The sequence below is a fragment of the Sinocyclocheilus rhinocerous genome, unplaced genomic scaffold (assembly GCF_001515625.1).
Source record: "Sinocyclocheilus rhinocerous isolate Xijiao unplaced genomic scaffold, SAMN03320098_v1.1 scaffold5408, whole genome shotgun sequence".
Taxonomy (NCBI): Eukaryota; Metazoa; Chordata; class Actinopteri; order Cypriniformes; family Cyprinidae; genus Sinocyclocheilus; species Sinocyclocheilus rhinocerous.
The window spans coordinates 80,696-90,625 of NW_015652425.1; the positions used below are offsets into that span (position 1 = coordinate 80,696).

The 9,930-nt window shown below is 35.3% G+C and overlaps 1 protein-coding gene across 1 annotated transcript in view; it reads right to left on the reverse strand.

The window, feature by feature from the left end:
- Positions 1–6,488, reverse strand: part of LOC107715045 (programmed cell death protein 5-like) — a 12,003-nt gene extending 5,515 nt beyond the window's left edge. The window contains exons 1-3 of the mRNA XM_016521088.1: positions 6,280–6,488; positions 4,776–4,819; positions 4,356–4,417 (exon numbers count right to left, since the gene is read on the reverse strand). Coding sequence (XP_016376574.1) covers positions 4,356–4,417; positions 4,776–4,819; positions 6,280–6,345 — 172 coding nt within the window. The 5' untranslated portion in view covers positions 6,346–6,488. The remainder of the gene's footprint in view (positions 1–4,355; positions 4,418–4,775; positions 4,820–6,279) is intronic.
- Positions 6,489–9,930: the final 3,442 nt, after the last annotated feature.

The window sequence follows — 9,930 nt, forward strand, 5'->3', positions numbered from 1 at the left end:
GATACAACTTTTTGAAAATCTGGAATCTGAGGGTGCTAAAAAATCTAAATATTGAGAAAATCGCCTTTAAAGTTGTCCAAATGAAGTCCTTAGCAATGCATATTACTAGTCAAAAAATTTAGTTTTGATATATTTACGGTAGGAAATTTACAAAATATCTTCATGGAACATGATCTTTACTTAATATCCTAATGATTTTTGGCATTAAAGAAAAATTAATAATTTTGACCCATACAATGTATTGTTGGCTATTGCTACAAATATACCCATGCTACTTATGACTGGTTTTGTGGTCCAGGGTCAAATATCTGCAGTGATCTATGCAAGTGCAGTGGTCAATGTTTCCATGCATGGATACACATAAGTGGTGTGCATGTGCGACCAAAATAATAAATGTGCTGGGTAAATAATTTCAGACCGCTCAAACACTTCATTCATGCTTCACTCTAGGTTTGAAAATTATGAAAATTCATATAAAAGAATTTTTTTTTAAATAAAATGTAAATATTAACTTAATTATAAACTAAAATATTTGTAGTTTTATTTAATACTCAATTTTTATTTTAAAATATAATAGCATTATCATACTTTGTTTTATTATTTTGTTAAAAAACTAAATAAAGTGCAATAATATTATTATTAACTATTTTACTTTGTATAGTTATATTTAACGGGTCACACCATGTGCAGTGTGAGCACCAAACCAAACCTCCAGGGGCCTCATGTATAAAATTTTACATAGATTTCATCCTAAATGTGTGCGTACGCACAAAAGCTAGATTTTGCGTATGTACAAAAGTTTTCAGATTTATAAAGCCATGCATACGCCAGAACCTGCGCAAAATTCCCTTTGTAATAACCAATCAGCGGAAGATTGTGCATACATGAATCTCCACCCCGTCTCCTCCCCGAAATAGCCATTTATGGAGCTTACAACGCCTAGTTTTAATATGCACGTCATCTGCATATCATTTCCATACATATTCCATCCACATGACAACATGTTTAACGCAGTTAAGGGTAGGAATAGGCTACGCTAGGAAAATATGAGATACGGACTATAAATGCGTTTTGAGACATCACTATTCTAATTTATGCAATTTGCCTAAAAGGTAAACATATATTTTAGAATGTTTATAGCCTATATTTTTATGGAAAGAGATAGGCCTTATTTTTTTGCAATGTAAATAGCTGTCTGACTGACCGCGTCAATAACAAAACATTTTGAAAATAAAACGCGCATATCTTACGGTTTCCTTCAAATTCTATGTTTTAAATATGGTGTTTGTCACAATATTGGGAGGCGCACGAAAGGGGTTATCATCACAGTGTTGGGGAGTAACTAGTTACATGTAACGGCTTTACGTAATTTAATTACAAAATAAATGTAACTGTAATCAGTTACAGTTACTAAGAAAAAATGTGTAATTAAATTACAGTCACTTATGAAAATGTTAACGATTACAAAGGGGATTACATTTGAATATTTACACACATCCACATACAGATTTAATTGATTTCTTTCCCAAATTGCACTGATTACTCATAATGACATAATGCGGAATAATGCGATGCGGTAAACACAGACTGGTTCATAGAATCCAGTCATAAAAACAGAATTTCTATTGCCTAACGCGGACGGAATATGCCACATTTTGGACAAATAAATCAAAAGTAGGTCAGTGCACTTGAATCAAAACGCGATATGGACTAGTGTCTGTGAATATGAAGCCGCGAAAAGACAACATATGAATCCTGCACGTTCTGCATGTCTGTGGAAACCAGGCGCGGACTGGCCATCGGGAGAACCGGGACAATTCTTGGTGGCCTTGTGGCCGATTTGGCCTGCTATTTTAATATTATTATTGTATAATTGCCTGCCGAATGTACTAAAGCGATTATTTCCGAATTCGCCATTCGATAATTAAATCTCTAATAAATCATGAATCGGTTAGTCGTGACTGGCAATGCTTCGGCTCGCGTGCTCTCCGCGCCTCCGCCAAACGGTTTGGATCAGAGTAATCAATGCGAGAGAGAGAATGGAGTGGACTGTGGAAGCGCACAGGTGGAGCAGAGAAGCAAAACCACTGTTCAGGGTTTCAAGTGCAGGTCAGTTTCATCTGTAAATATGCAACTGTAGTTTTTTCTTTGTTTACTTAGTTAAGCAGCAGCAGCCCATTGCTCATCAGTCATCACTCAAAATACTGTATAAAGGACATCATTATTATCTATTGCAATGTTACAGTAGCAATTTAGCAGACAAATAATCATATTTTATAATAGGTTTAGGGGGAGCTAGGGCAGACAACAACACAACCCTTACGAAAATGAACAATGATTTTACTGTAAATCCAAAGACAATGGTTATTATTGTTAAACCATGGTAACCACAAATTAACCATGGTTTTTGCTACACTAACCATAGTTTAACCATGAAATTTGTAGTAAAAATAAATACAAATGGTAATCCATTTGCCAAAAAACAAACAAAAAAACCCTGTATTTACTATAATAAAAGCATGGTTAATTTTTGTAAGGGAATAAAATGACTCATGTTCAGTATTAGTATTTTTCTATAAAGATAATGTAGTGATGTACTAATTTTGACATGTAGGCAATTTAGAAAGTATAGTTTTGTTAAATCTTGAGTATTAAAGTCATGTGAGAGATAGATATCAGGGCAAAATAAAGAGACTGAAAAGAAAAATGGAAGTGAAGGTGCAGTTCAGGAGAGAACTTTTAATTATTTTGCATGTCCCCAACCTAAGGATTTAAACCTTTTTTATTACCGCCTATGTTCCAAAGCCATCAAACAAAGTCAAGTTCACAAAAATGATCATTATTATTTGTGCAAAAGTATTTTCTCAGAACATGAGTTTTGCTATTTATAACACAATTTAAAGCGGAATTGTCATGCGCCAAGCAATTCTCGCTGTGATTAAAACATTAAATCGCATACCACAGGAAAATTAAAAAGCAGTACATCCACTGCAAATATTTCTGTTTAAATTAATATAAAAATGTTGTAATTTCTGGATAATAATTTCATGAAATTTCAGTGCTTAACTTCATTATTCAGAGTGTCATATTTAATCTAAACGTGTATGTCAAATGTAAAACAGCCTTTAAAATCATTCTGTTTGCTTCCTTATTTCGCTCATCCCGATATGTGTATGGAAAATTGCGTACGCACATACGCCTAGTTTATTTTTTATAAATCCCGATATGAGCGTGGAAAATTGCGTACGCACATTTCCATGCCCATTTTGTACATACGTAACGTTTATACATCAGGCCCCTGGTGCTCTCATGAAGACGAAAGTCTTATGGGTTTTGAATGACAGCACAGAATAAAATATCTGGTAAGAATAGAGAATAGAGTATCTACAAGCACGCATACATGCAGGGTTGTGGAGTAACGGAATGCATGTAACAGTTACATATTTAAAATACGAAATATGAGTAACATTAAGATGCATTGTGTTGCCTTCTTGAGCATCAGTAAATGTTTAACCAAAAGGAAAATCAAGTCCAATGTTTGGCGGATGTCAACGAAGTCTGTAACAAATTACTTTTAAAACATGTATTTTGTAATCTGTAGTGAAAGACATTTTAAATGTAACCGTCCCAACTAGAGGTCTGCATGAGACTGTTTTTTTAGTCTCACTCCTGCTAGGTTATATTCCGCACCCTCCCGCTCCCACTATATATTCACTCTTTGTTCACCCACTGCCCACTTAGAATAATTTTCTTCCTGACCCGACTGTCCAGAATCTCACATTTAAATTTCCACTACTGAAAAAGAGATAACAAATAAAAATGTGGTCTGCACAAATATTGTATTTGTTATTTTATTCGTCTTGTCAAGATACAAAATTTGTTTAACATTTTGCTGTCAACACAGTAGGAAAAAAAGTCTCGCAGAGAAAACAAAAAAAAATGTAGGTTGAACAAAAAATTTATTTCTTATTTTTATTTGTCTTGTCAAGATACAATTTGTTTAAAATGTTGCTGTCAACAGTAGGAAAAGTATTGCAGAGGAAAATAAATAAATAAATACGACATTTGTCATTTAAAATTATAAGCAAAAGAACAAAATTTGAGTGCAGGCTGTAAAATAAAAATGAGGAAAGTCGGGAACGGGATATTGTTAGACCGCCCTCTCCCGTTCAAATTACACCAGAGTTACCGACCTCTACCATGTTTTATTCAGAAATTTAATCCAGACTCGTAAGAAATCTGGTCGGGTCCCACGGTTCCCCCAGGAGAACCACGGGAATGCAGACCTCTAGTCCCAACCCTGCTTACATGACAATACTAGTGATAGCTTGCCAAAGGTTTGTAACTGAACTTACACCTGGCACGGGCAGACTGATCCAAGACTTGAGCCAATATAGAGTTTCTCATCTCCGTCTCTCTGTGAAAGGTACAATGACAATAAAACTGTTCAGACATAATCCGTCTAGACAACAATTAAGCAATGAAAGAAACATTTTGTGAAATTACGTAATAGAGTGAAAATGGCCCAAATGATCTGAATTCCTCTAAATAAATGTGTTTCATTTGAATGAATGTTGCCTTTCATAAAGCAGTAAGTTAGTGTTGAATTTAATTTTAATAAAACGTGTTACATTTTGTTACATAAACAGATATTTTAAATATTTAAAGAGCATGATCAACATTGGGTAACAGAAATACATAATACTTTTCAAAGACCAATAACTTTTAATTGAATGCATCAGAAAACTTTTGTTTGTTATTATTGTTTGATGTACCTCTGGTTGGCCTCCTGCTGCCCCTGCTGGTCACTAGAAGGTTCCTAAAAGGAGATATGTAAAATTCATATGCATTATCCCTTTAGGGGTCCAAGCATCTAATTCCAAATGTCTTCTTCTTTCCTGCCCTAAATGTGTCCGTACTTCAGAAACCGTAAGTCGTAGAGACACTAAACTATAGAACTAGATGCCATTTGCATTTTGGTTCATATCTCTGGAATCGTACAGGCTAGCTTCAGATTTGTTTTCCTCTGAGGGGGCATTTACATTCTAAATTTTCAGCTAAAAACAGAAAAAAAAGGGGTATGCATTTTGCCAGTTCATATACACGACAAGTGTTTTGGGGGCCTGAAAATGCAAACTTTTGCAGAAAAGGGTTTAAAATTGCAAGTTTTTGGAAACAATACCATTATGGTTTTCGTGGAAACTATCAAAACATGTGCATTACGTGTTCAGTCTATAGGAATGTGTGAGATTCTTTACAAAGTTACATCCCCAACTACTGGCCCGGCATGCAGAACAGCATTTTTAGTATTTTTCGTGGATCTTGTGTGAAGGGGATTGTTTTGACAAATGTCTGTATGTGAAACTTTTCAAAAACACAAGAGAAAACCTTTACTTTTGTAGTAATCATGGGCTATATTGGGGGTGGGGTTCAAACCCCTTTTACGCTGTTTATTTAATCTTCAACAAACTTTGTACAAAGCAGACTATGCTGGCAAAAAGTTGTCAACTTTTTTATATGTCAAAGCATTAGCAAATTAAACTGTCTGGTATTATGCATTTTAATTAATTTAACTATATCTCCAAAACGCAAAGTCGGACCTTCTGCCCCTGGGGGTGTAGTTTGAAGACTGTGCGCAGAAAAAATGCACATAAAATTGCTGTTTAATAAAGTTCAATAAAATCTAATATGATCAGTTTTAATACACATTATATTATACATATGATATTGAAAACAAGCCAGACATGACAGAATGTATCTGTGCCCAATTAAAATGAAGAGACAACTATGTCTATTTTAAGAAAGTACATATTTAGTAACTTACTTAAATAGAGACACTTAAAGATTCGTTATTATGTTTGAAAAAAGACAGCCATTGTATCTTCTACATTTATTTATAGATTAATATGTTTTTAGAATAAACATTTCAGCTAGCTTCAGTTCCGTTAACTCTTCAAATATATACTAAAATCATAAATACAACTCTTTCTTACTGAACTTATAATCATTATGAAGCTCTGGAGCCCATTAAAGTCCCAAAACATTAGCCTGTAATGACATTTCACTTTTTGTTTTGTTGTCGGCTCACTAATCAGCAGCTCGAGAGCGAGACGTAAATATATTATAGAGGACGTTTAGATGGATTTTTAGGGCGGTCTAGGCAACAATAAACGCAAATGGCGAAAATAGATTTGAACAGTTGTGTACAGTTCAACATACGTCTAAAAATTGCGATACTATTAACTATATTTTGCTCGTTTCTTTCTCCGTTTCTCTTACCCCACGTTTCGCCTGCAGTTCTGCCATACGTTGCCGCCTAATGGCTTCCAATTCTTCATCAGCCATGATTTTTAAAGACAGAGCAAGCTTTCAGAGAGAAATACGACACTGTTAGTGTGCGTGTTCTGCTTCTGCATAGAGAGATACAGCGAGTGAAGCGATCTTCTTCTTCTTCTTCTTTAGTTTTTTGGCGCATAACAAACTAAATGTATAGCGCCACCTACAGTACGTTGCTTCTTCTTCTTCTTCTTCTGGTTTTATGGCGGGTTGCGAACCAACTTCATAGGTGCATACCGCCACCTACTGTGATGGAGTGTGAAGAGAATGTACCATTTCTCATCTAAATCTTAAATTCTGTTCATTATTCCACAATTATTAAGAAATCTCATGATTGCACTTATTTGTTTTCCTGCATTTGGACCAACATTCAGAATACTACTTAATGAAAATTCTTTAACTCCTAAGGATTGTAATTCATCTTTAAGTCGATCCCTTTCTCTTTCATATGCTGTACATATCATCATAACGTGTTCCACTGATTCCTCTGTTAAACAAACATTACATAGACCAGTATTATGTTTCCCTATAATGTATAGTGTTTGGTTAAGATTTTTGATTGATCCCTTATATTGAACCTTGTTCCAGCCCCATCATTTATGCACACTAAAAAATTATCCTCCATAAATTCTTCCACCACTGTGCCATTTTTATCTGTATTTGAGCTTCCCCATGTAACACTATGTGCATTAAAATCCCCATACCATATTACTATACCTTTTCCTTTACTCCAAATTTGGCTTAATTCTAACAAGGATAACTGTCCACAGGGATTATAATAATTTATTATTGTTAGTTTTCCTATTGAAGTCCAAACCTCCACCTTAATGCTTTCCTCTTGTGTATCTATATTTACTTCCCTATATGCCACCCCTTTCTTCACAAATATTGCACAACCCCCACTTTTCTCTTTTCCCATTCCTATTTGATGTCAACCGTTTATCCTCTGTTACCTTTATACCTGTAATCTGATTTCTTAGTACCTCATCAGTTAGTGACAATGGAACCCCATATATCACCCCTTTAATTCCGTTCTCTTCACCTGGCACATTGCATTTCACTCCTATTCCTCCCAATTCTTTTATCTTAATAGCCATCTCTTGTTGCTTTTTGTTCAAACAGAACACAAGCACTCGATTGTTTGATAGGTATTTTGCAGATTTAATGTTTCCAAATGCTTTTTTGAGAACCTTGGTTAATCGCATAGGATTACTCATTTCTCCCATTGTTGCGAATGTAAACATAACCTTGTACTCATCCTCCGTCCGCATTGTTTTACTCCTTCCTCCTTCTCCCCCGATTTCTTCCGAATCTGAGCCTCTGTCTTTCCGTTTCTGAGATGTCAGCTCTACCTGATTCCACTCTCCACAATTCAAATCTGCAAAATCATCTTCTTCTTCTATGCTACTTCCATCATTCTCTTCATTCACTCCACAGTCGTCGCCAAACCCGCCACGGCATCTTTCCTTCGCCTTTCCTTCCTCTTCCGCCCAATTTTCCCTGTGTAAAGTCGTGAGGACAGCGCTGGGCCACGTATATCAGGCGCCGACCTTCCTTTAGCCGACGTGGAACCCTGCTTCTTCTTCTTCTTCTTTTGGAGTTTTATGGTCCAGTACGTTGCTGTTGTGCAGTCATGTTATCTATTATCGTCAAAATGACTTATGAACATAACAAAAAGTCTTGGGGTTCTACTGGGTATTGTAGTTTTCGGCAAAATAATTATAAAAGTTCGACTAGTTTCCGCGAATCGGTTCTTTTAAACAGTTTGGTTCAATATCTTCACGTGGTCCTTTATATCCAAGCATATTACACGCTTCATTTTCCTGTGAAGACACGTAGGCGCACACTGTTACTATATCTTTATTAAACTCATATCCTAACAAGTACCCCAAATCCCTTTCCCTTTTTATTTAAGTATGTTATTAATTCCTTTCTTTCTTCGTCATATTTTTTACAATCGTATATTACATGCTCTACTGTTTATTTTCCCCCACAATACTCACATAAACCATTATCATGTACTCCAGTAATAAATAGTGATGCATTCAGTCCTGTGTGTCCAAGTCTCATCCTTGTTATAATGACTTGTTCCCTCCTGTTTCTACCACTAATGTTACTACATTCTATATTTGCAATCTGATATCTTTCTGCTAGTTGATTAATATTCCATCCAAAACCCTTCCCTTTTTCCTTTGTATATTCCCAACAATTATTCAATACATCTTTAGAAATATGTTCTACAGCATGACTCTTCATTGACGTCCAATATACTAGGGACAATTTTACTCTACGTAAACTTAATTACTTAAACTTAAACTAAAATTATATATAACAATTGATTCTTCTTGATAAAACAATTCCACCACCACACATTCTATATCCATTACCTCTTTTATTTCCCTATATACAGTTCCTTCTTTTAAAAATGTAACTACTCCACCCCCTGGTGACCCCTCTCTATCTTTCCGGACAGAACTATATCCTGGTAATACAAATTGAATATTTGGCTTGAGCCATGATTCTTGAAAACAAATAACAGTTGGTTTATATTCTAAATCTAAAACAAACTTTTTAAACTCTTGTCCATTTGCTACAAGGCTCCTTGCATTCCATTGCATAAAGCTTATCCCCATATATCTATTCAGATACCTGGGAAGTTTCTACTGAAGCTGCTCGAGTGAGGATATCATGTATCATGTTTGCTGAAATTCCATAGATACCTAGAAACTCTGATGCAGCTTCTAGGATTGTCTTGATCTTGGCTGATCTACTTGGCAACATAGCTGTTACATTAATCACCTTGACAAGAAAGGCTAAAAAATTCTCTTTTGTCATTATTAAAGAATTCTCTTTTAGGACACACTGATGTTTACATTGTGACTCTTTTGTATGTTCCTTGAATCTTGTTTGATTTTTCCACTAGTCTCTTCCCTCCTGACCTTGCTACATACCTTCACTGCTTCAGCATAGGTACGTTATGCACAGCCTTGTATTTCTGGGTTTCTCTTGCTTTAACTTGTACCTCACATTCTTAGTCACAGTTACAGCATTTTATACCATTTGTCTCTGAACATTTGTCATAATCATGTTCTCCCCCACATGCAGCCACATGTCCCATTCGTTGGCATTTAAAACACCTCAAAGGCATTGGAACATACACCCTCACTGGATAGCTTATATATCCCATTTGTACTTTTTCCGGAATTTTTCCGTCAAAACTTAACAAAACACTCAAACTTTCCTGTCGTTGTCCATCGTTTTTCTTATACAGTCTCTTTACGTTAACTATTTTACCTCCCTTAATGTTTTCTTGGATTTCATCAGAGGTTATATATGTTGGAATTCCATATATTACTCCCTTTTCATACTTATTTACTCCAATTTCTTTAGCAGTGATCTTTTCTCCATTCATTTCTTTCATATTAAGTAATTTGTTTTTTTGTCCAACATCCTTCACTATTATCAAAACTCTCCCTTGTCCCAGGCATTTAGCTAAGACAACTGCTCCAACTGTTTTGTCTATTGCTTTGGATAATCCTATGGGATGCAAATGTTTCCCTGAAATCTTTTCAAATGTCATCATAACTTTAAATC